General features: G+C 37.2%; 1 protein-coding gene across 1 annotated transcript; it reads left to right on the top strand.

The window, feature by feature from the left end:
* Positions 1-1,484: 1,484 nt before the first annotated feature.
* On the top strand, positions 1,485-27,867 carry LOC136415796 (homeobox protein B-H1-like). The gene is made up of 3 exons (XM_066400618.1): positions 1,485-1,984; positions 16,046-16,265; positions 26,955-27,867. The coding sequence occupies exons 1-3, from the start codon at positions 1,756-1,758 to the stop codon at positions 27,397-27,399; spliced, it is 894 nt and encodes a 297-aa protein (XP_066256715.1). The 5' UTR covers positions 1,485-1,755; the 3' UTR covers positions 27,400-27,867.

Genomic DNA, 27,867 nt, shown 5'->3' with positions numbered 1-27,867 from the left:
ATGTCCAACTTTATTCCACATCTATTTGTAATGATCAATTGCGTTGCAATGCCTTACAGCAGATTTGTTTGCAAATTTCCATTTCGCAATTTTATTATTTATTTAGTGTACTGTACCTACTTTTGGGTATACGCTGTAAATTTCAAGCTTAAAATAGACTCTCAGATGCGCAGAGTTAACCCTCATTGATATTTTTTTTATTTTTTCGTTTCTTCAATTCTTTTTCAATTTTAAGATATTTTTTATTTTCAATTTTCATCACAGATATATTAGTTTGTTACCTATTCGCGTAGCTATTACTTTCAATTGACTTCCATACTTTTCAATTCATAATGAATATTAGAAATGGAGGAACTTTTAAGTAATTACTTTTATCTGTTAAAAATCCCCCTACTCATAGCAAATAAGGAAAATCCAACAAGAAAGAGCGGAAACAAGCAAAAAATTATTCAAATAATACAAGTTGGTGATAAAGTGTCAGAAGAAAAACAATAATATATATTTAAAAGCATTTGTTTTCTTCTGCAAATTTTTCAAATTAAAGTGTTTGCTTAGACAGTCGACTGTTGATGTTTCCGTATTGTGTGCGTTGAAATTAAATGTTTCGAGTTTTATGTAAAGTAGAACTATGATGGTCACTTAATTAATTTAAAAATTTCATGAATACCAGAAGTTGTAGTAAGAACTTATTAAGAGAGAACACGATATAAGTATATGTTAAACTAATGCAATAGTTTAAATGGCAAACGAGGAGCATTTCGCAGGCTTATAATTCATATCAATTCAATAAAATTTGATGATTCTGTTGATTTGATACTTTGATACTATCGGAAGATCATGACTCTGAAAGTGACTACTGAATAATTCAGCAATGTCGTTGTTTAGTGTTTAGTTTCAGTGATATGAATAATAATAAAACAAGAACGTTGAACAATGATAATATTAAGTTTAAAAAATAAAACGAACAATTCCTTAAAAATAAAAATATTCACTAACTGCATGTAGGAATGAATAGCAAGACTAGAAAATACTTCATCGAGATATTAGTTTAATCTGCATTTGATTAGCTGATTAGCTGATCGTCATCGACTTCTAAAGAGCCCAAAAAGCGTAAAAAAGTAACAAAGCGCCACGATTCCATATTCAAACTAACAAAGATGGCATTATCTGGAACACAATGGAAAACTAATAGAACAGAACTAATATCGCAGCTTACTTCTCTGGGCTATATGGCTTTATTACATAACCAATAGAAGTACTTTAGAGCATAAAACTGTTTTCCTAAATACTCAATCTAATAAAATCTCTTCCTAAGTCCTGCCCATAAAATAAATACAAGAAAGCGACTCGGGACGCCTCAGCAAATCTATTGGACGGCAAATTATTATCCTTGCCCTGTGATTGGCCGGGCCAACCAGGCAGTGGCAGTCCCTTGGGAGGGGAAGACAACATGGCTGATTTACTGCCAGTTAGTCCCGCCGAACATCGCTTTCAGGTTAGTTTAGTAAAACACCTCTTGCCGAGTGTTTAATAGACGTTTCGGCCCTGGACCTTGGCGAGCGCTCTTTATCCACCCTCAAAAAGAAATAAGAAAAATTTTCAAGAATTTCGAAAGACTCGAGTGACGCGCGGTATACTTAGTGAGGACAAAGACGAATAGTGCGGTTACCAAAACTTGTCTAAACGCACATTTGACGACCTAGTACTGTCAAAGTGTTGGGTGTAGGCGAAAAAGTGTCGAGTACGGTGTCTGGCATGACCGTGCAAGACGAATCCAGGGCAATGCCGCAAACAGCGTCCACTAAGTCTCGGTTCATGATCACGGACATCCTCAATGAACCGGCCAATGGAGCTGCGGCGATCATGAGGGGAGGAAGGTCTCCTAGTCCTGGACCTAGGGATTTGTCCCTACATTCCAATCCGATTCATGATAGTGACACCGATAGTTCCGGACATCCAGACACTTCTAGCATATGCTCGAATGGTGAGTTGGACAGAATTTTTTTGTCAGAAATTTGTGTAAATAAGAGAAAAATTGGTAGTTGAAATGATGAATTTAGAGAGGGGAGCCTTAGCAGGATTGAACAAGGGCTCAATCAATTTTTTTTAATGTTTGGTACATATTTCCGTTAAGCGGTTTATTTTTTCATTTCGTTCAGAGGTACCGCCTCACGCACAAGCGGTGGAAGAGGTAAAGCATGAATGTTATTCTTAATTAATTTTTAGTAAAAATAAGACCCAAAATAAAATAAATATGAAATCAAAATGTCATATTTTCAGTTAAATTAAAAATTAACTTGATTCATATAGAATAAATTTTAGCAAAGCGGTTGGGGCGCTTGTCGGAATCGCTCCCTTTTTCTCTTCAGTTAGAGCACAGTTTTTTTTTATTTGAGTACAGTGAGATGCCACACCCTGCTAATTTTAATAGCAAAATATCGAACACGAAATTTAGACTTTTAGGCGAAATTCGGAGGTATAAAAAGAGGTGCTATTCTAAAATTCTTTGGAATATATGAAAAAAAAAATTTACTTTTTTACCAAAAGTAGGTAGCGATACAAACACTTCATATCTTTGGGCTTAACACCAAGATAGCATCAACATCATATTTTTAAATAGCAAATTATAAAGAGTCTAAAATTTCCTTTCACATTTTTCCAAGTTTGTTCAGATTAGGTACTGACGTAAGCTACAAAGTATTTAATATTTTCCTAAATGAATTTTACAAGTGAACTGTTACCTAATGCCAAATTTGGAAAATTCATGTAAAAGTGGTATTTTAAATTGTGTTATTTATCACCAAATTTTAATTTTTCTAAATATTGTTCTTTTGTTTTCTCTTACTTATTTTAAATTTGTTTTTAATTTTTTTAATTCAAGTTCGTCGTTTCGGCCGCAGGGGATTGAATACTTTTAGTAACTCAACCTCTCCATCCTTTCCTACTACATACATACTCGATACACACCTTCCATGTCTTCCAAAGAGATTAATTTGAAGTGTTCCTGTGCGTGACTCGTAACAGCGTACACTATGAATTTTTAAGTATATGTTCATCACGAAATTTAGCACATTATATTAACTTCTAAAGGAAGCAATTATAATTTAAAAGATTAAAAAATATTTGAATATTTTACCTTTACTTTTGTTCATTATCAAGTCACTTTCTCACTCTCTTAAGAGGTTGCTTAACGTGTGTTAAGTGCTCTCGCATACGTGTTCTTATCACCAACTGTTCCCGTTTCTCATTTGGAAAGCATTTTAAACATGCAGTTAATAATGTTTTGATTTACTTTACTTGTACTTTTTTATCCTTTTTAAAATCGTAAATCCGGTACTTTGCTTTTGGAAAAGATATTATAAAATATCCCGGTATTCCACGTTTTCTATAAACGTCTATTATGAATGTCACTTTTTGGTTATATAAATATAATAAAAACCTCAAAATATTAACTTTATTTCTAAATTCAGAACCATGTCTCATTAATTGCTTAATTTTTTCAGTTATATGCTTGTTATTTTGTGGCTATTTAGGTTCAAATTTATTCTCTATCTGCCTTTGAAAAACAATTACAATCAATAGAACTGCAAAGCCGATTTGTTTGCAAATTTGCATGCCATTAATACATTGATCGCCTCGTATATAAAATACGGACTAAATGTTGACTAAATGTAACTATGTTATTAGATACGAATAAATACTTTACCGCCATTTAGAGGAACACCCCGAGGATAAAAAATTGCCAGTGTTTCCTGTAGCTCTTCCATAACTTATTCTCCATATACCTCGTTGCAGCTTCCAAAGGAAATTTCATCCAATTGCTTCCGAATTTCCAAGATACTGGCAGTGAAAGATTAAAAATTGGAGAAAAGGAGGTAGGTAGGTGTCGTGTTATTTTGGTTCTTCCTGAAAAGAAAAACCAGCAGTTTTTTATTTTCCATTTGGAAAATTGGCTATAAACAACTATTGTATGTTTCCATTATTCTACTATACCCTATCTTTTTGCGTTATTCTCCTACAATTTAAACGTTAATAAATTTGGTTGTCCTATCTTGATTATCGCCTTTGGAGCAAATACTTAATCAATATATTGAAGTCGATTAATTAAAATTGACAAATTACGACGCAATGCTAAAAAGAACTTGACGTAGCAGATAAGATAATACGACTAAAGAATTGATTAAATGGCGCAAAACATGATTCTAGGCTAATTTTAAATATTTACATATTAAGATTGTAGAAATGAGTTAGCAGGAAATCTGTTCAGATATATTGGAAATATGGAGGTATTTAGATAAATGTTTTTTTCATCAGTTTGGTTTCCAATAATTACATAATGTGGTGATGATTCAGAAATGGGAGCAGTTTCTTAGACGAACTTAGATAGCTGGAACAGTCCTTCTTGCGTCTACTTCTCAGTATCTCTCTTCATATAATCCAGAGTTCGATCTCTATTTCTTGCTTTCTTTTTACTGCATTAGTTGGCCAGTTTATCTGTTCTCTAGTCACACCTCACCATTCCCTTTATTCCGTTATTTCCTCTTTATAATTTTTCTCAGCTGTCGGTATTCATGTTCTCATAGCGCTCTCAGTTTTTTGTATATGTACACTTGTTTGTTTACTCTGTCTCTCTTCTTTAAAATTGAATCATGTTAAGTAGTTCTCTTATTTCAGGTTTTGTTCCCTTATTATTGTATTTTGATCATATTTTCTGAGACCTCGCAATAACAAAAAAGTGCGTTTTTTATTGATTTATCACATGGAAACTTTCCAAAAACCTTCCTGACTACCGATTGTCCACAGTTACCAATCGCAATAATGAAAGGCAAACATCATAAAGTTAAATATTAATACAAGCAATCATTCTAAAGGGCCGGAAACATCGGCAAACAATCGCCCGGCGTTGCATGTCAATAAATGAAACCTCAACAAGGTACATAAACAGACCACAAATCAAAAGGTTATCATTTATTCAGGATTCGATTAAGGCCCGTTCACAATAATTCAGATCAACATATGAGCAAAAGACCACAATTAGGAAGATAAATATTTTAGTTCGTTATAATGGAATGTCATATCACGCGATTGGTTAACCTTAAACGCGAGATTTAAATGTTTAATGTCGAATTGCTTCGGCCCCGTTTCTTAAGCCGGGCCTGGTTTTTAATTCGAATCTGTATGAAATGATTATAAAGAGTAAGGTCGTTTTGTTATTTCTGGGTTTAATTTATTGGATGTCTATTTATGGCGAACTATTTATTGTATACGGGCAATTAGTGGTAATAACAACACTTTAATAGGAATTTTAATCAACTTGTTTATAGGTATGTGCGTCAGTTTAAGATATTCGCATTGTTGCAAATTATGCTTCTAAAATCGAAGGTGATTTATAGTTTGTTCCGAGGTCAATTTCTGCACAATGAGAGTCCTAGCTAAGTGAATGCGAGTCTTCCCCGGCTTAAGGGCCGATAGGCCAAGTGCTGACAATTTTGTCACGAAGATAATTTCCAGGGACACCCACAAATTAAATAGTGGCATAACCTGATTTGATCGTTTATATAGAAATTACCCGCTTGCATTGATTCTCTTAAGTTAACTCATATCGAGGTAAATCCTATTCTAGTCATACCACTCTTGGCAGGAGGGGGGGATGTGCCACAGCCAGGGCGGCGTACCATGAAAAGCGGCAGACTTTCCTTATCAGAGGTTTTTTTTTGGGATAGAAGAGCAATTATTAAAAATTTCGCCCAGGGCGCCAGAATTGCTAAATTCAGTCCTGTTTCTAATGAATCTAATAAATTTAATCAACTTATTTAATTATTCTACGTATCGGTAGGGAACTCCAAAAAACCTACGGATTTGCCATGTTTTGAAAAATACTCTTAAAATTTACTCTTAAAGATTAAAAATCCTTTCGGCCTCCCAAATCCGATCTTTAAATTGCACCCCGTCAGCTGACACGATGTAACGTATTTAACCGCTTGGGATTATCCTATTAAACCATCAAGAGGCGTGACAATCGGACACAGAAAGGACCGATATCAGCCACAATAAGTAAGAAATTCATTTTTAAAAACCGGTAGTTGCTCGGAAGATTTACCAGACCTTTCTTAAGGGGTGCCATACATTTAGACGTCAGATTTTTAATAGGATTAAATTGAGAGCCTGCACACCTTTCCCGTTCATCCGGAAAGTGGTTTTTAATCAGCTTAACAGATTTGACTTTGGTGACTTTAGAACTGTTTTTCTGTGCGAAGGTATCGATAAGGAGCAGGGTTGATTTTCACTTCGAGTACCCGAGAAAACGTCTCTTTTATGGAGTTTGCTATTTGAATTGGCACACTTTCTCGAGCACTAGCTGTTTTTAGTCAATTTCTTAAATTTATTGTGGGGGGTAATTCGTTTAGTCCGCTCCTGTGCCCGATCCACCTTGGATTACGCCGAAGCAATGTGTGCAAAGAGCCCCCAATTAAAATGCTTCACATCTGACTGATATTAAGTAGAAGCGCTTTAATATATCCATTTAGCACTTCTTGTTAAAATTAAAATAAGTAGAATGCCATTACGAAGTCGGGCATTAAGAGCAGTAAAAAAACAATTTACGATCGGCAATTTTAATAAGAGCGATTTGCATATAAAACCGCTCGATATCAATTTAAGTGGGAAAAGTATAGGCTTTTCGGTCCTCCATAAGGAAACGCTAATAAATTGCTTACAACACGTATCTGTCCGATCATATCCGTTACAAATTAGTTTATTTACAGCGTAATTGTTAGTACTACCTATGCTGGTACATTCTATGGCCTTTGATCAAATGAATTGCAAATTAAAGAATCACTGAAAACCACAGATAGGCACAAGCGTTCTTTAATTAAGAAGTAGCTCGAAAATGATACTAAGAGAACTCATGTACAATAATGATAATCTGGAGTCAGTTTCTTGAATATGTGTAGTAGAGCTCTACTGGAGAAATATTTAACCAAGACGGAGAAGTCATATTAAATTTAACTGGAGATTTTCGAATTTGATTGTCAACTTCAATAATGACAGAGAGAGTGCCATGTCTGACGTTAATGACCGTGACCGTTGACATTCTTGACATACCAAATGGAATTGACCGGTAATTTACCGGATGAAACCAGACATACGTTTAAAATCCACCTAAAGTACGAACTTCAACACTCCAGCTTTGTCTGATTTCGACACTTTCAATACCTTATTGATATATAAGATAATTTCATATGGAGAACTTCCAACAATAATTATCCAATTTTCAAGTACAAAGAGTCACAATATTCAAAAAGTTGAGTTTTGTACTTGGTTCCAACTGACTGCCAACCACTGACCACAACTCCCTTCAGTAGGTCTAACCAATTCGAAGGCATCCCGATATGGCAATTACTCTCCGTGCTTGTTAACAGTTTGTTCGCGTGATCGTCACGATCATTTGAATATCAGGCAAATTAAACAAATGGTACCACCGTTTTGTTGCCTCGAAAAGATCTCTGAATTCAAAAGTCCGCTTTTAATAATACAACAGTTTGAATTAAGATGTTTATCAGACGGGGGTTTCACGTGTTCGCCGGCTTGGTTCCGTGTTAATCACGGCTCAACAATGGTAATTTGGTCCTAATAGAAAATCGATGTGGCCATTGTTGAAGGTCTTTGATGGATCTGCTCGTAAATGTTGCTTGACCAACACAAAGGTGTTTCGCGCACCGCGGAACGTTTGATCTTCAACAGTCGCTGCTGATGATCGTTGAACGTCGTCATTACTCATCTTCACTCATTACGTATTGAACTACCTACTTCAGTGATGTAGTGATAACCATCTTCAGGTTCTTGACACCTAAAATGCTTCTGGTCAATGACAGTCGTAAAGATTAACTAGAAGCATCATCATGCATAGCTAAGTGGTTTTTCTTCAAGAGGTTCGCTGATCCAGTACTATTATTATGTATGCAACTTTGCTGTTCTCTAGCCAAAACATTATACATGCTCCACTTTTTTGGGCGTATTAATTAACACAAGAGTATGTGTACCTAATTTCAAGCTACTAAAGAATTACCTTCACGAGTTAATAAGAGACAAAACAGCTACCTACTTCTTTTCGACGCTCTACACAATGTATCGTTAAGTGGAAAAAACGGTATCAAATTGCCTTAATGCGAACCTCACATTACTAATTAACTGAACTAATTTTCCTCGATTTGTTGAGCAAGAACCATATTTTAGCTTTGCAAAAACAATAGGCGTCGGGTCTGTTAACAAGCGACAAAAGTCGTTTCACCAGGTCCGTTATACGAATTTATAATGGATCGGAAGATGTAAAAGCTAAAGGCAACAGTGATATTTAAAATTAATAAAGGCGTTTAAAAAAATTACTCAATTAACGAAGAGTTAACGAGCGGTTTGAACAATCTCATTACTTGCACATAAGATAAAACGCTAATAATCGCATTAATTTGCGGAATCCAGTTTTTGCTTTTTATTTGGAAATTAAAGGCTTGATGACTTTGTTTTTGAAACGGTCATCAGAGAAGTGACTCGACGATTCGATTGCTTTCAACACACAAGTTACGCAGTTTTGAAGATAATTACATTTCTATAATATTACAAAAAAGAATAAAACTATTAATTCCGAGAACACTGATATTCGCTTTCTTTTTAATTGTGTGATAATTGAAAATCCTTTCACACTCAAAATTGCGATAAAATACATCGAAAACACTGAAGAAAGCACCGACGAATAAATAAGAACTTTCAGTCAAATTAAAAAAAAATCTTTTCCGTTAAGTAGAACATTTGCTGAGGTCAGGGTCGGCCTTAGCAGGTCTGGTTTCCTGAGCGAAATTTTTAATCACTGCCTCCGTACCCCAAGAAAAACCGCTGACCAGGAAAGTCTGCTGCCCTGGTCCGTCGCCCAACCTTGGCCCCCAAAAGGCCGGTACTGACTGAGGTATTATGCAATTATACTAGAAGTAGCTCGGCCAGTTCCAACAGAGAGGCAAACCAATTCCGGGCTGTCAGAATCGGTCAAAAATTTATGCAGTAATCATCGATTTGGTGGGATCGGGACTCCTTGCACATGTGGATTTATGACCGTTTCTGACGATCCGAAATTAGTTTTCTTTCCTGGCGAAGCAAAGTTGGTAACAATTTTAGTTAGAGTTATAGGAGACACAGAGTTAGAATTATAGGACATTACTAGACGTAGGGGATGATCCTGTGGGACAACAATCCTCAATCCTATCGGAGAAGAGCCTGATCTCAAATAGATCATTTGGGGTGAGATTTAACTGATAATTCATTCAAATGTGCACTACCCTTCAATTAGGATCACCAGAAGCCACATAAAACATTAAATATTTATAACAATTTACATGTATGTGGCCTGCAAGCTTCCTTTGCATTGTTCGTTCCATCACGCGAGTGGCATTACATAAAAATGAAGGAAGAGTTCGTGTTTAATCACGGAATTTTTAACCGTAATTTATTTATGTAAGGTAATGAAAATGAAAGCCTTATAATTAGCTTAAATGTTTAATAATAATGATAATAATAATAATAATGATAATAATAACGTATGCGGAGAGAATATTAGGTTCATTGTTATGGATTTTAATTGTTGTTTTCGTGACATAACCAGGTTCTCTGCTTCATTTATTTGGCTCCACTCGGCTTAGAGGAAGTCTGCGATTAAGGCCGTTTGTAACACCTTAAGATCCACTTTATATCTTCGGATAATTACTAGAACGCGCATTTACTAGATGGCCTATGATAATGTCCCTCAATTTCCATTCATCCTTTTTAGATTACAAAGCGCTAGCAAACTTCCCATTCACCTAAGTCACCACATATTTTAATCATATATAATTTTCTGGCAACAATTTTAATTTTATTGCTTTTTAATTGGTCTCACATCTTTGAGACAACATTCCTCTGGCTTTACTCACAACTTTATGTAAATCCACTCGCCTCGGAATAACCTTCACAGTTTATGCTCAGGTGTAATTTATTCATTTTATTCATAGTCTTTTACTAGTCAAATAACGTAAAAGCGCAGTTCTGCTTTCTTTAGTTTATCCACATTTAAATGAATTCGCCAGTTAACTGACCGTTTATGGACACAACCACTTGGTGTGGTAGGTTTCTTGGTTTCAGCACACATCTCCTCCCCATAACGTCAAGTAATATCCAAAGTATTATAATTTATTTATCGGTGCATAAATGTGGGCCAGAACAAAAACTCACCAAGAAACTCATGTTACGTGTATGTGTAATTACACGTTACAAACGATGATGTAAAACGAAACGAAAAGTATTCAGTTACTCTTATATTCTATGACATATAATTTCATCTAGTCTGATCTAGTTTAAAGGTTTCACTGTAATTTCTTTAATTAGCAATGGCATTTCGTATGCGTGTTGTATAATCGTTTTTAATGAAATTGAATAGCCATTATAAAAAATGTGAGGCAATAAATCAGGTCTGTAAAATGAATTCATTCGAGTGTCTGCAATTAATTTTTAGTGGATCAGCTTTCGGGGAAAATAGAAATCCGATATCGTAAACAATGCAAAGAAAGCTAGAAAAATATAGGGGAGAACGTAGGTTACGACCCCAGCCATAAAGTCGTGCCCAAGTCCAACAAACTTACCCCCATTTCAAAGCCCAATGCGATTCACGTTTCCGAAGAATAAAACATTCCCTTTCCAGACAGACTCGTTTCGAATTCCAGCTCACTTAGGACCGATTCTCTAGCTCTTATGAGGTAATTTATAAGTCTTTTCGTCTCTGGAGATTTTGAGGATAAGATGTATGTGTTTAAACTGGCGATTTTTATTATTGTCCTTGTCAGTTTGGGTTAGATTTCAGACCTTCTTCGGAGATATTAGAGTGATTCTTCGGGGAAAGCTGGAAAAGAGGAAAAACACGAAAGTAATTAAATATGTAACCACTCGATAGACTTATAAGCCACAGTTGTTGAATGCTTCTCCACAAGTGAAAAATGAAGGCTGATCGCGAAATTGATCGCCACTAGCCGCCGTGGCCCACCAATGGACACCGCCGAAAATACGCAAAATATAGCACAAAATAATAAACGATAATTCAAGGGAAACTGTATAGGTTAGATATGTTACACCGAAGATCAAATCGTAGAACGCCTTTTTTTATTTATAATATTTGAGGCCGGAAAACCTACGTCATCTTGGCGACTTATTGAACTGGCCATTTATCACGAGTGAACAGAAATCTTCCCACCCTCAAAAGCTGGAGACAGGAGTTTTATCGTCCAGAATACCGACGCTAAATTCCCTAAAATACAGAATAAAGGCGGCCTGATTGCCCATTAGCAAATAGAATCGCTTCCTGAAAAAGCTTTCAGCACTACTTTTAATTGTATTTCATCTACCACGAAGAGAAGCTCCAGCCCAATTTTCTCGTTCAGGGTTGCTCCATAAAACTTGCGCAACTGAACAGAAAATAATTTGATTATTTACGGAAATTTCCTTATTTTCTCGCAAAAAGGATTAAGTTAAACGCTAACCTCGCACTTGTTAAAGACGGTTTAATTGCATCCTGCAAAATGCAGTTAATTGGTTTTCCTTATTTAAATAACCAGCACCGGCGATATTAATCAAACCTAATTTATCTGGTCTTGAATAAAACATGTAGCGCTAACTTCTTGTCAGTTTTGCGTTAATAAAAGTTACAGTTATTAATATATTATGATTAATTTTACATAACTTAGTGATAATTGACCATTGGAAACTAGTTTCTGCTACTACGTTATCTGAAGCAATTATGGTTAAACCTCCATTGAGATCGCTATGCCACAGATGTTTAGCCGTTGAGTTTTTGTTTCAATTATGAGGCAAACCATTTGAATGTATCCTCAGTTATTATTAATTTTTAATAAAAAAGGTGTTGGATAATCAAGAAGCAGTCCCATTACACTAACAGGCCCATTCCCAAGGCTTTCTGGGGTTTTCAACCTCGACCCATTAAGGAAATTCACTTACCTACTCAGAAAGACTCTTTTCAAAAAAGCAGCCTATTTGCCTTAAATTAGAAGCCTTTATGGTGAAAATGAACTAGAAAGGCGTTTGCATTCATATAAAATTGATTTTGCGTCTTTGGGTTAACTGAAAATAAGGATAGACGTCAGTCCAAATAAAAGGCTTAAGCTTTCGGCTTTTATCGAAATTTCGTTCAATTAATCCTTTTGTGGTGAATCGACAACCAACCCATCAATCTAAGTTGCTTTTATTGCTTCGAAATGTGTGGAGTTTCCTAAAAGACGTGTGTACGACCATTCGTTTTCGAATCAGAAGTGTTTGGTATTGATTCGAAATCGTGGTGGGTAACCAGAGAAAAATATTAAGAGCATTGAGCATACGTTTAGCACATTGGATTTTAAGATGCGAATTCTGGTTTCCAGACAATGCTCAGGAAGGACGGGAAGCACTCCTAATAAAAGAACTTCAAACAAAAAATATGGTTTTCACAATATAGAGCGAGCGATTTAAATACATAGAGTTGTAAACCCCATCCTAGAGTCATTGGCTTTTCAAAAATTCTGGTTTACAACCTCTGAAAAATGCAATCAAATCCTTAGCGATGTTCTCGCCCGTGACCTATACAAGGCCGGCTAAGAACTCTCACAGGCTGAACATAATCAGTACTGGCTTTCTGAGGGGGCGAGGTTAGGCGACGATCCAGGGCGGCGGACTTTCCTGGTCAGTAGTTTTTCTTGGGGGCAACATGATTCGACATTTTTCCAGGTCGCCAAACTAGTTAAGGCCTGTCTTGAATATAATCATCTCCTTTCACTCTTTAAAATCGGGTTCTGCAAATTTGCAATTGTCATTGTCACCCGAGTAGCACAACCTACGCAAGTGGTTCCTCTTTGCAGGACGTTGAAAATAGAGGTGATTCCCGAACACAACCGAAAGTAACGGTGAGGATTTTATTAGCAAATGAATCAGATACTATGACACCTTGCTGATATATTAGCTTCAGCATAAACGCTAATGAGTTTCCTGGGCTATTTATATTATAAATATTTTATTTAATTTCCAACATAATCTGCTTCGTGATGCGTTTCATTCTGTGAGTTTTTGGCGGAGCCTAAAGCGATTTATTATTAAGAACAGGGGGAAAATATGTACTGACTGATATTATCAATATATTTTAACTCTCCAACTGGATTATGCAAAAGGCAGCAACGATAATGATTGGTCTGGGATAAATTAAACAAGGCCCATGCGGTAATTTTGTTCAATCCTTGATTGACACTGAGACAAAAAGGTGTACGTATTTTTCAGAAAAGAATAGCAATTATCTGTTTGAAAGTTTTTTTCAGAAAGCCCAATGTGTTACAACCTACATAAAACCGACATCATCTTGCTGAGTAATAGTGCTTCTTGCAATCTAAGTCCGAGTAGAATAATATTATTCCTATTGTGACAATGATTAATCAAACACTGAACCGTTATTTTATCGGATAAAAACATGGTCGAATCGCCACAAATTTCAACAAAACTTATTGTGTAAAATCCGCAATAATTCATAATCGGAATGAAATGGTCAAATTACCTAGCTTTTTCCAGGAATCAAATAAAGCAAATTGAACACAATAGCTGAATGTGGCCTTTGAGTCCGGGTTGTAAGTAAATCTGATAAAGTGGAAAATTGTAAAAAGCTACGAAATGATAGCAAACACCGACACTTAACGGCACGCGAAACGCTCATAACGTAATTGCCCCCCATTAGTGTGGGGGCGAGGAAACCAGGAGGTCTCAGTCCTATTACCTTAACGTTTATTGCATCGCCGAATTGCTAATCTAAAGCTATTACTTACCCTCTTAGGGTAACGGATAAAAACGCACACGCAATAAGAAACTTACTTTCATTCGGAGATTTGGACAAATTAGTTTCGATAAATTCTCACCTTTATAAATCAACCCTCATCGTGGCTCTAAGTCATTGTGACTCGGGTTGATAAGAGAAAATTATATACCCTTTTGTTTGCTTTTTTTCCCTTTTCTTTCCGCGGTAATTATCGGCCATAAGGTAAGTGGTTCAGCTCGGTGTGGGTCAACCGCACACCTTAAAATATCCCGGTCTTATCGAAAAGTAACGAAAAACTTAAATACCAATTGCCCATAACATTTATTTAACTCGGGACGAACAAGTCGAATGTGAAAGGTGGTGGGCGTAGGTACATCGCAAAATACTTAATTGAAATAAACATTTTGATAAGGGAACATTAAGATAGGCGAATTAAACACCATTGTATATTCCGTTATTATCTCTGACACAGGTTTAATTTTAAATCGATTTGAGTGGAAGACATGGCCTGTGTTTAGATAAACACCACGTGGGAAGGTAATACGAGCTTGTGGTGAAGTTAAGCTGGACCCACCGGCCCGGTCTCGAGAGATAACCTGAATTAGAAATCTTGTTTGGGATTATCTTAATTTTGAAAGGTATGATAATTTAGATTATTAACGAGGAAAAACTTCACGACATCTGATCTGTTACGAAGTTATATATGAGATGCTAAAAGATAAAGGTGGAGAGTGGTATTCTGGGTTTCACCAGACATGGGGCCTGAATTAGGTGCTCATGTTGGGCGTCGAAGTCTGCCTCACAATAAGTGCAAATTACATTACATAACATCTTAACGTAATATTGTATCGTAAATATCGGTGGATATTGAAGATGTTATACAGAGAGTTTTTTAATGCGAGCCGCAAAGATTCCAATGCAATGTATTTCACTGTTTTTTTTATATGAGCCATGGGGCTTCATAAATAACGATTATACCTAACAGGTACAGTCATTATTTATAAAGGTGGTTTAAGCGTTTTGCAGGTGACATTCCCGATAGGGTTGCGACACAAATGTTCAATACAAATGCAGACTAACCGAAAAAGAACTCATGTTTCCTTTCGTATACCTCAGGATCGAGGAGCAGGGAAGTTGGTCCGAATAGGATTTTTCTTGAAAGTTTCTGACTCAACCTAACACGTAATGTCAGCCCAAAATGCCGTGTGGATCATCTTCATAAATGTGAGCCTCTTAGGTCATTATAGCTCATATGAAAAAAAAAACAGTGAAATGCATTGCATCAAAATCCCTATGGCTCACATTACACAAACACCCTATATTAGAAGTAATCTCGTAATTCGAATGATCTTGTAAAAATGTAGAAAAGTTCGTGTGAAGCAACAAAATGGTGTTTTGCCTCTTTAATCAAGCTCCACGTACATATTAGAAACACTGAAAATTCTAAAAGTACGTATGCTATGGCAAACATGTTCCCACATTCACATCTTTAAAGGGCTCTAATTATTGAAGTGATGGTAAGTGAGCAGGAGGGTAGCTTCCATGGAAATTTAACATCGAACAAACACCGAGCCTCAATTTCCAACTTAACCATCAGGAACTTTAACATCCGGCCCAACAACCAAAGCAGAATTTTGAGAATTTTCAATAGAAGAATGGTGCATGAAAATACCGATTCTAGCATCATTATGCCCTGTTTGTCTATTTATCCTTGGATTTTGAACGGAATACATTGATGCCCAAAGACGCTGCTAATTAATTAACACTTAAGCTTTGTAAAGCTTCAGGCTTAATAACTCTCCAATCCTTCCATCCCACCAGTGCTGCGAGCGAGCAAAAAAGCAAATCTCACACCTCCATTTTCATTTATCGTCTTCCCAGAGCGCATACACACACACTAAAAGAGCCGATACTTCAGCTACCCCTAACGTTGTGAGCCTGATTGGTGCTGCTTCCGGTGCCATCCCCACGTTTCCCCCATTTTGCGACGTCAGCGTCGTCGCTGACGCCGCGACGCGTAAAACAATGAAGATCAATTTTGCGCTCCCGATGTTTTGTCGCTTTTATTGCCCTCCCATGACGAGTGTGTTCGACGTTTATTTTTTTATTGTGTGGGTCGTAATTTCGCTGTGTTTTGTATCGGAATAAGCTCACGAATGTCGCTAATAAGCTAATTAATTGTTTCAGGCCAAAACGGCGACGACTCGATAAACTCATCAAAAAGCCCCAGCGGGGCGATCAGCAAAAAGCAGAGGAAAGCACGCACGGCATTCACCGATCTCCAATTACAAACCCTTGAAAAAAGCTTCGAAAGGCAGAAATACCTCAGCGTACAAGATAGAATGGAATTAGCGGCGAAACTTGGTCTTACGGATACGCAAGTCAAAACATGGTACCAAAACAGAAGGTAAGATTTTTGGCCATTAATTCGCGTATTTGAAGGCAACTCTAAAACTTTCAATCAGCACCGAACCCCTTGGGACAAAGGCAAATGAATAAGCAAGAATCACGTTAAGCTGGCTTAAAGCTAACGCAGTATATCAAATTTCCTCAATACATCAACGCATAAATTAACGTAATACTTTATCATTAGATATTTAATTAAGATAGACATTCTAATTAGTCATAAGCCATTTAGTTTGTTTAAATGACCATTAAAGACATAACGGCTTTTAAACCAGCATCGAGAGTCGCTTAGTCTGGAGGATTTTTTGCGTAATCTGGATAAAAACTGGTAATCTGTTGGTGGATTTTATTATGGGCGTAATACCAGGAAGTGGTAAAGTAGAAAAGATGCAGATTCAACTGCCTGTTAAGCAGATTACCGATCTCTGCGTCTCTCTGCGGGTATTAGCAGCCTTTTTGCTGTAATTAGTTTGATTGGCGTTTACAAAATGATATGGAGTTTTATTTGTGGCGGTCGGACAAAAAGGAAAACGGTTAATGCGTTCAAATGGATCCAGCAAACCTCATAAATGCACTAGAAACAGATACGATGCCGTTGTGGGTATCTACGAAAGATGACCAATTTTTCCTAATATATCGACACCATTAACTTGGGGAGCAATTCCTTCTCCAAAACAGAAACGCGAAAAGCCCCATAAATGAAAATATGTGCAGTATCGGTTTTATAGGGGGATAAAGTTGGGCGACGGTCCAGGGCGGCGGACTCCTTATTCAGCGGTTTTTTGGGGGGTATGAGAGAGGTGATTGAAAATTTCGCGCAGCGCGCCAGAATCGCTAAGACCGGCCCTGGATATGCGATTGCTCGAATAAGGCCGTTGGACAGCCCTGTATGGTTTCAATTTCTATTTAAACATTCCAGATTTTTTCCCATAACGTCCACAAAACCTTCGAGTCCTCAGGCATTTCTCTTGCTGGGATCAAATACTCTTCTTTGAGAGTTTCAAGTAGCCCTCAGGCAGCAGCGGTAATCTCAGTAAATTGGTGAATGTCGCGAGCCTCTGGTGAAATGTGGCAAGAAATTTTACCTTCTTTCAGTGTTAATATATAAAACAATTTATCTATGACCGAATTTCTAGTGCATCTACTTTCGAAACGTAACACCACATCCACGACAATATCCATCTTGTGTTACTAATTAAGCCCGATAAACATCCATCAGCTCCAATCAGTAATGCCAATTAATGCATATTTTCCCAAGTTATTACCGAAAGGAATCCTAGTAAACTTTAACTGTAAATACATTACAAATGATGACACCTTTTACTGTCGGCGTGATACGAAACAAATCCAATTAAGTACCTTATATGGCCAACTAAATATGTATGCTTTAGAAGTCGCCGATCTGAAAGAACAAAAAGCTGACCAGAATAATAGTTTATTCACGAAATATAATTATAAATTTAAGCTGAGGCTCGAGTAAAACCTCTATTATTTACTTTGAACGGAACGGACAAAAACACCGTATATAATATGACCAATGGCTTCTAAGCAGCCATGAGAAGACTATCCTTTGTTGGTCAAAGTGATGAGTCAGGAAACTACGGCCGTAATGTGTTGAAAGCTGACAGAAATTTTCGATTTACCATATACAGGGCGTCAAAATTCAGTACAGTTTTTACGATAAATTTCCCAGTTGAGATATATATGGGAGCAATGGTCGAATTAAAACTCTTTTAGTACGAAAGCTGCAAAATTTTCTATGCAAGTACCCATGAATGTGTCTTGCTTGTTCCATAATCTTAGAAATAGAAAAAAAAACAAGAGAAATAAAGAGAAGAAGAAAGAGCAATGAACTTTTTTCGATTGGATTTTTCCTGACTTTCTCCTGAAGAACTGACTGAGTCTTCTCTGCTGAAAGGCCATAGGTTTTGAAAGACAGTAGCTACGGCCAAGACGTGTAAACCTCTGTTTATTTTAAATATCAGTTATTTAAATAAAATGACAAATCAAATTTCTACGAAGCTTGTTGGATACTACGTGAAAAAGCAAAACAAAAAAGGCGTGTAAATAGAATCACTTTACGGTTATTAAGAAAAGTTTGTTTAAATGATTTTTGATTTTGTACAGTCCGGATTCAGGGGGGCAAAAAATCAATTTAAAAATTGGTTTCACAATACGTTTTTAGGTTCATCTGCTATATGATTTAAAAACCCGGGCTATTTTAATAAGGATAGTGGAAAATCTGATCGAGGCAGGTGCCTCCCGGCATCGAAATTGAATTCCGATTTTTACTTCAACCGAGATTTTATCGAAAAAATTTCAAGCGAAAATGCTCGATATCAGAGTTTCCTTTATAACTATTCAAAATTTTCACGATTGTTTTTTAATGATCACGTTGTTACAGTTTGAATAACAGAGGCAGCAATTACCACGTATACTAAGCAATTTTTGGGTTACAAAACCGTGTAAAGTGGTAAACGTTTATCAGTCCAATCTCCAACGGATGCCATATTTTAGCTTTATGAAAATCCGTTAAAGAACTTCCGGTCTAAAGTGAGCTTATTGTATATAAAACTCATTTAGTATAAAAAATCACCGGCTCGGAACACAATTGCTCGACTATCACAACATTAAACGCTTATGTTCTCATACAAAATGTCTTTTGCCCAATTTTTGATGTTTATTTCACAATCATCGACTTGGTTTATCATTCATCACCCTCTCAGAATATCATCCCCTAAAAATGAGCCGCAGTGCACCATTTCGGTCCGCTTTGCACCACTTAAATTTATGACCAACTGACCGGTAATAACGGGAAATTCGCAGATACAAACATTAGCATAGCCGAGTGTAATTTGGTCCGTTAGGCGAAACCCCAAAACTCAAATGTATTATTTACGGCACTAAAGCTCTAAATTATTAGTCGAATTAAAGGTGTTGAATTCGAGCGTCCGAAAAGCACACGTGAATTATTACACCTGTATGCAAATGTGAATTGTAATTTGTAATTTGAAATTTGGTAAGCGGGCATGAGATCCCTATCTTCGTGTTTTAAAATTTAGAAAAGCGTATAGGTTGAAAGTGTAAGACAAATTTGAAAATGGTTTGATTAATGTAAAAATTGCGTTTAAAAATTCACACAAACAGTCACTGGGAATTCAGTGTAAATCTAGTAAATAGCGATCTTCGTTTCACCTGACTACCACTACCCAATACTGGTCAAATACGGATCTTCCATGAACGCGAGCTAAAGTTTGCGCGCTCTGGCTGGTTTGGATGCTGTGCGATCAAGCATGAGCAAACGCACGCAAGCACGAGCAAACGTGAGCGAATGAGCGCTTTTCGTCAATACGCGGCTTAATGTGCATCCAATAGTACACTAGCGCGCATGTCCGGTTGGATTGAACGGACATATAAAATGAAGAAAAACTTAAGAAGAACAATTCGCACAAGGGTTTGTCGAGGGTGAAAGAAGAGCCAAAACGCAGGCCGCACTTTTTCGGTGACCGTTTTTCTCAAGATCAAAAAGCCTCCGTTTAGCGGTTGGAAATTTTCTAATCTGAGGATTTCCCCTTCCTTCGGGAATAATTTCATATTCAGAAAAACAACAAATAGGAGTCATTCATTAAACGCTGCTTCTTGATCCACTAACTCAGACATATTACATTATCTGATTGCCACATGACGTAACTAAAACTAACATCCCATCGTTGAAGAATGAAGCAGTGACTAGGCACAAACAAAGTCTCATAAACAGACTACCATCAGAAGCCGGGCCGCTCCATTACTGATGGTTTTTTATTTTTAATTAGCGTCTTTTTGTCTTCTTCCTTGCTAACTATCATTACCCGGAGTCGAAAAGGCTTGCCGATCAGCGTGAAAAGCAATTAGTCACTTAATTGTCTTTTATTCTTCTTCTTCTTCATCGGTGGTTATTTGTTGAAACCATTTAGTCACCTAATCACTGCCGGTTACACAGAGAAAAGTGCTGACCCATGCTGTAGGCGCCGGAAAACAATTACGTCCGTAACTTAGTAGTTACGCCCATGTCTGTGGGGTTTGTGGATTTTAAAATTTGCCTCGACCGTAGACGGGGCATATGTCGTTAAGGGTCCCAGAAAGGTTCTCAGGAACATGACGACCATTGCGAATTCAAGAGTGATTGGAGCGAGCTGAAATTGAGGATGAAATCTCCATATCTCGTGCAGAGTGCCAGCCAAGGCATAAATCCCCCATTAGCCAAAGGAAATTTCGCTCTGCAATGAGAAGCGTTTTGCTGGGAAAATGCCGCTTTTGCCATTATGTGGAATTGGTCCAATTTAACTCGATTTTTGCAATTACCACGATATCACGAAAGCATAAGTATGTTACGAATTAAGCATCGCAAGCTTTAAGCACACAGTTTCAAGTCGTTTAGAAATTACAATATTTTGACAGGTGCATCCTTCCACGTAATAACAAAGTGCATGCACGAAATAACCGTTATCCCCGAAAGGTAAACTGCCTATGACAAAATAACAAGCAAGATAATCGTCATCGCATACTAAATTGCCGTCTTCAAAAGGCGACTTCCCTTTCAATAGCAGCTTTACCTGTAGTTAGCCACTTCACTGCGTTCATAACTTCATTCACAAATTGCTCGTCCTGAATTGTTCCTGAATGACAGCAGTTACATTGAATGACTCAGTTTTATAACGAGCACGTAATAATGGTTGCCTTTGCTTGTAGCCAGCAAACCACGAAAAAGTCTACAAAAGTTTGTTTTGGGAATTCAAGCGTGTAATCGATCTCTTCAAAAATCATCCTATAAGTGTTCCCTTGCGTTGGTTGGTTTACTGGTCCAGGCAGGAAATACTGACGAATAAAACGCAATTTTCTGCCGTGATGCACTCTTAAGCGATATTAAACGTCCTCTGATTTAAATGACACTAGAATTAGTTCAAGTGGTCGGTATACGTTTTTACCTCGTGTAAGCGAGGCACTGTATTCCCATAATAAATCTCTTGATGGTTGACAAATAACTATTAGGAGGACTCGTGTGATAGAAGAATTACTGGACTGTGGTTAATGATTGTCGCAACCCCTTGTGCGATATGAATTATTTTCGGATGGGGGGAAATATTCCTTTCGTTCCTTGGCGTTGTTGGCAATAGAACTGGGATTCGATTAATATAAATTAAAATTCACTCAAATTGCAAATTCATTTAAATAGTGGTTTTATGAGAGGCTACAAAAAATCCAGTTTTGTCCATGTTGCCATCAAAATTAATTAATGACTTCAATGCCTATTCAGATTACCATAGAATAATGCGGATATAATAATAATAAAATTGTTGATAATGGCAAAATATTTTGCGTATAAATAACGAATGAAATATTATAACGTATTTCCGGTTTAACTTAATTAATTAAACTGATTCGAGTTTGTATAAATGTTATTACTATTGAATTATATTGTAGAGGTACGGAAGCTTTAAAATGCACTCTTTTTGTATAGTTTGGGTTTATTACCAATTTGCTAACAGAGTTGTGTGACAGTACAAATGTGTATTTTTATGCCTAACTAGTCTAAACAAAAGCTGGCTGGTAAGTGACCGCCAATTTAGATCCAAGTGCCAGCAATTTCCCCTCGGCATATCACGACACAGCAAATGAAAACAGCACTATAAATGATAAAATTGGATCAATCTAAAATAAAAATTAAAGTCTTTGATAAACCTACTTTCGCAAGCCAAGAAACTGCATACTGCAACAACGTGGTAAATCTATGGAAATTGACCTAAGGAGTGTATAGGCTGTAATGGTCAAGAAGCGTCAATTTCCTTATTACGTAATTCATTTTGTCGACGATTAATAAGGATGAAACAGCAAAATAACATGAGAGCTAAAAATGCAATAAACTGGGCAAAATAAGGTACAAATTTTGGATATGTTCAGATATTGAATATCGGAAAAGAATCTGAGTGAACGATGTCGGGAGCAATGGAGTAGGTATCATCAAGAGAATTTGAGTGAAGAAAGAACAGACAAATATAAATTGTCCCGAAAAAGTCCAAACTTTCCTTTGTGATTAAAAATGGCAATTCGGAAGGCTCTGCATTATCTCTTGAACCAGTAATGCCACAGATGATGTGGTGGATATGAAGGTAACTTGAATGAAGGAAGCGATAGAAATCGTCCGAAAGACTAAACAGAATTTTTTGTTCGAAAAAGTTGGCACTTTCAAACCTAATGCTCCTAAAGATAATGTGATAGATATAGAGAAAATTTTGGCGCGAAGAAAGGTTGAACAGATAGCTAGAGTCGAAAATGAAGATCCAAATTTTAGTCAATATTCAGAAATTGTAATTGGGAAAACTTCTGCATGACCTGAAGCAGTGGTTTTTGAGCCTCTTTGAGTTTCATGGTAAATGGCGATCTCTGAGTTTAGGGGAGATATTGGTATGATGCATACTCAAATGTTTTTCTGGTTGGCCTCCATTGTACCACTTAGCTGTGGCTCCGAATATCTCTAGACATCTACAGTTAAACCAACAGAAACCAACAAAATTAAACAGTAATATAACCTGATTTTATCGTATGTAGGAATTACCCTATTGCATCGATTCCCCCTCAAGTTAACTCTCGCAACTCTAGTCAGTACTACCGTTACAGGGGGGAGGATGGGCGAAGGCCCAAGACTGCAGACCAAGAAGGACGGCAGACTTTCCTAGTAGGCGGTTTTTCTTAGGTGGTCGGGGGCGGTGATTAAAAATTTCGCCTAAACCCGCCCCTGCCTACAATTTTCTTTCATTGATTCCGTTCCGTTGATCCCATCACAATATTTCCAAATAACTTTCTCAAACTACAGCTTTGCACATAAATTACCCATGACCTACATCAAAACATGGCGTGCGCTGCAGCCATATACTCAACTAGCTGTACACTGAGGCCTCTGCAATTGAAAGGGCCGTCGGAAGTATTTAAGAACGGCCTTATCTCAGATTAATAATGTATGTTAAACTACCCTTAAGTGCTGGCAAATTGTTCTTGGAAAATTTCGAACGTTTTTCCGACACCATGCGAACCGTTGGTAATTCATGCACGAGTTGCACGCGTCTCATGTTGCGTTCTGCCCGGTGCGTGATCGCTGCTGCCACAGAAATGAATATCTCTTTGTTCCTGATGCCATATCAACTTCGAAGATCTGCTCATTTTCGTGTTTAACAACTTAATGTTAGACTAGAGAGTAGTGAATCATCGGCGCAATTTGGTGAAGAATTTGGGTTAGCTCGAGTTTCCGACTCTTATGTGATGGTGATGTTCCTATTACCTATTGGCTTCCAAAACACGCTGGGATAGATTTATGGCTAGTCAAATTCTTCATGGTCCAATCCTTTGTGCACACCAGCCCTTATTTAAAATAAGATGTCCTCGATAAATAGCCCTCATAAATCAAAATATGATCATTTTATTACCCCACTCGATAGGCAAAACTGCAGAGGGAGGCTTGTTTTATTATAATATCAAGGTTTGCTTAATATAGGTCCCCACTCACAACAATTTTAAACGTATTTATGTATAGAAAACTACCGTTCAAAGCAGCAGGTATTATAAAGTCATAATTTAAGCCAAGGCTTTCTTTTCCAAGAACAAAAAATATGCCATAGGGTATGATTTTCCGTAATAAAAGTTAAATAATATCGCACTAGGACCGAAACACGGCACTTGCAGATTAGCCTTCGCTTAGCATGCGGCTAACGTTACCTAAATTAAACGCTGTAATTAATTTGCATAATATCGTAAGTTATTAGTGTGTAAATGCTTTTCCACATGGAAATATGGTGTAAAACACCATGCAAGTGTACGAATGTTACGTGTTTCTGGAGTTTGTCGGTTCATTATCAAGGCTCGGGCAATACACCCTATCCAGGTACCTTTGTATTGGTGTTAAATTGATTGCTGAACTTCTGAGAAATGTTATGGCCTCTGAAAGTGGCTTTTACTTTAAGTGGCTGGCAGCAAAATGCTGAAACCAGACAAAAACTTTCGGCAGTAGTTGGACTAGAAACTGCTCCTTATTGGACGTTTGTCTAAGCTCCGTCAACTGATCAATAGCAGTTATCTTTTCAGAACAAATGTATGTCCACATTCTTAATGGTCATGAGAAAAAAATCTGGACTTCCAGCATCTTCAGTAATACAAACACGTCGATCCCATTTAATCCCTTAAAGCTTTTCATCGCGATAAAGAGTAAATGGCAAGAAGATTCATTGGGACACCAATTCACTGACCGAAAATATAAGATCGAAATTTTTGGTCCATATTAGGACCTCATTATTGAGTCAACTTTGTAACTGACTTGCGAGCAGGGTCGGCCTTAGCAAATCTGGCGCCCTGGCCGACATTTTTAATCTCCGTGTACCTACCGCCAAGAAAGTCCACCGCCCACCATACCACCTCCTGTCCCTTTAGAAGAATACTGGTTGCGAGGTCAATTATTACTGAGAACCATGCAGATGATATTGTCAATCGACACTGGGCATCCAAGATTGGATATAAGAAAAACTAAACCTCAACAAGAATCGTGTTATAGATGAATCACAAAAAGATGCACCCCATGAAATCAGCGCAGTGGTCGGAAATCTAAAGAACAGCTTCTGAAAGCAATTCCGAAAAGCTCTCGTTTTTGAAAAGCTTTCCTTTGCATTCTAAAGCAAAGTTCCACTTTAATACCTTTACAACCCAAGACGAATTAGTTTAACTCCTTTGGGCATGCACTCCACGATCAGTGTTTCTCTAAACTTTTAACAGCTCTGCATTCGTCATTCAACTCTTCCCTTACATGTTTTTGTATTCAAATCTCGTTTCAAATGTTCTTTCATGAAATAATTTGACTTCTGTAGGAATTTACTGACATCCATGACCATCCATTAAATGACGGGCACATTCCTAAATTTGTCATGGTGAATTCTGTCATAAAATGCTTGACTAGCTTTATTACCTTGTGGCTTTTTCCGACCGACTTATTTTACACAGTACACGGTCGATATACAATGTTTACTTAGGAGAAACGTTTTGTGTGTTTTAACACTTAGATTGAAATTACAATGTTTAAGCTCTTTTATTAACCGGTTGATGCCGTAACCAATCAGTCTTTATTGATCCAGATAGTTGTATACTCCCTTTTTTTCGACTAGAACCCGTTTTAATCCGGCATCTTGCTTAAATTTGCTATCGAAAAGTATTTGTTGCTAAGTTCCGCCTATTTTTATTAGATTATACTTACGAAAATGAGTTTCTTTTCGCTTTTCGGATTACGAAAGTGGTGTCGATCAATCTAAAACGATGCCGGCACGTGAAACTGGCCCATTTTAATAGCACGATAAATACTGGTTTACGAGTTTACGAAATTAGAGATATTTTCGTGAAAATATCAGAAAATCACCCCTTGCTCTTCGATTTGTGCCACCACATTGCGAAGCCAATTGAATGGAAGGATAAATGCTGATTTATGAGTTGAGGAAATTTTCATAAAAATATGACAAGGTTTACCTCATAGTGTTTGGAAATCAGTCCATTTGAATTGTCGAATAAATAATGGCTTATGAGTTTAAAAAATTAGAGCAATATTCATAGAAAATATGAGCCTTTGTCAACACTAGGGTCACTAGTGTGGTGCCGACCAGCCTACATGCATCTCACAATAGTTGGAAATCAGTCCATTTGATTTATAGCGTAAATACTGTTCATAAATTTAGGACTTTTTCCATATTGAAATTACAATGCTTAAGCAGTTTTATATAGCAGCAGTACTCATTGGTGCCGTGACGAATCAGTCTTTATCGATCCAGATAGTTCAATACTCGCCTCTTGCAATTAGAACCTGTTTTAATTCGGTACCTTGCAAACTTGTTATTGAAAAATGTTTATTAGTCATTTTTACCTATTTTTATTAGATATGTTACGAAAATGAGTTTTGGGAGTAGCAATTTTTTGATGGTCATGTAATAACTATCGACGTTACATCCGGACCCTTTATCCTGCTAAACCGTTTTTTGTCCGAAATCTCATCTAAGAGGCAACTCGTTTACTCTACCTAACAAACCGTCTCATCAAGTGTGAAATTTTTTCAGACAAGTTATTTATTTTTGACGCCAGCACTCAATTTTCTGAACTAATTTCGAGTCTAAATAATGACTAAGCGAATGCCGAAGCATTACTTTTGGAAAAGTAGAAACCCTTAATTTCTAAAAAGGACTGTTAATATTCTAAAATCAATAAAGGTTCTCCAAGCGAAAGTGCTAATTCATTCTGGGCACCCTCTGCTAACTGTCCCATTATTTCGTAGTTAGATGCAAGGGTCGTTTTCGCTAATATTCTGGGCGCCGCTATTTCAGGGTGGAAACTGGCTGGTTCGTTTGTCCGTGATTTGCCAAGATTCTTATTACATAGTCTCATAACCAACCTCAAGTTTCACACGCACATCATAAACCACTGAACGTAGGCCTCTTGATAGTTAACTAACTCTCAATTTTCCAATTGTTATGCCTTAATATGATTATAATAGCACAAGTTTGGTTTTTGTCGGGCCATATGGTTACCCTGTCGCGCATATGTTTCCATCTTGCGTGATGCCTTGTTAATGAAATTTTGCGGTTGATCTAGGTCTACACAAAAGCACTAACTCTCTCTATTTTTGTTTTTACAGAACGAAATGGAAAAGACAAACCGCTGTCGGTCTCGAACTTTTAGCTGAAGCAGGTAACTACGCAGCCTTCCAAAGACTCTATGGGGGACCCCCTTACGGTTGCTGGTATCCCCCTCAAAACGCCGGCCCCCAGACCTCTCCTACAGCCGCAGACCTCTACTACAGACAAGCAGCAGCTGCGGCAGCTGCTACTCTACAGAAGCCCCTTCCTTACAGGCTATACCCTCCGGGAATGGGGTTGGGAATACCGGGCCCCAGTGCTCACTTAGGGTCCTTGGCCGCCAGTAGTTCTTTAAGTAATTTATCCAACTACTATTCAAACCATACCTCGGAGGGTCCTTCGCCTAGGTCACCCAGCCCAGACACACCTTTAGATCCAGGCTCCCCTGGTTCGCCTGGGGGCCGTCGGTCCCCCTCAGACGACGAGGATACTATACACGTCTAAAAAGTAAATGTTAAAGGTGTTTGTGACATTGTGATATAAAAAATAATACAAAGATATTATACTAGATCTACAGCGTAACCAATGCTTTATATTTAGTATAATGAAACTTGTATTATGTGAACAATATTAATTTATTTTAAATGCTTTTAAGTGTGACGTATACGGACTGTGGAAATTTGTACAATAGAGGGCTTTGTAAATATTCCGGATAAGAACTTAGGTCTGCTTGTAAGATCTTCGAAGCGCGGAAGTCTTACTTGCGCTAACTTTATCGGTTTTAAAGGAAGTTATTGAGGATCAAGTTAAAAACTCAAACACCGCAATAACTTTCTTCACAAAACTAATATTATCGATACCTGTAAGATTGCACCACTTTGATGTAATCGATTTCATTTGGCTCAATAACGATGTATATTAATGTTTTAAATAATTAGAAAGTATTAGAGTAAAAATAAGTTTTTATTACAA

This window comes from Euwallacea similis, chromosome 21 (genome assembly GCF_039881205.1).
Source record: "Euwallacea similis isolate ESF13 chromosome 21, ESF131.1, whole genome shotgun sequence".
Taxonomy (NCBI): Eukaryota; Metazoa; Arthropoda; class Insecta; order Coleoptera; family Curculionidae; genus Euwallacea; species Euwallacea similis.
This window is presented reverse-complemented; position numbering and strand designations above follow the sequence as displayed.

Coding starts and splice junctions, on each gene's coding strand:
- LOC136415796 (XM_066400618.1), top strand. CDS start 1,756: ATGACCGTGCAAGACGAATCCAGGGCAATGCCGCAAACAGCGTCCACT. Junction 1,985..16,045: donor TTCTAGCATATGCTCGAATG/GTGAGTTGGACA, acceptor TAATTGTTTCAG/GCCAAAACGGCGACGACTCG. Junction 16,266..26,954: donor ACATGGTACCAAAACAGAAG/GTAAGATTTTTG, acceptor TTGTTTTTACAG/AACGAAATGGAAAAGACAAA.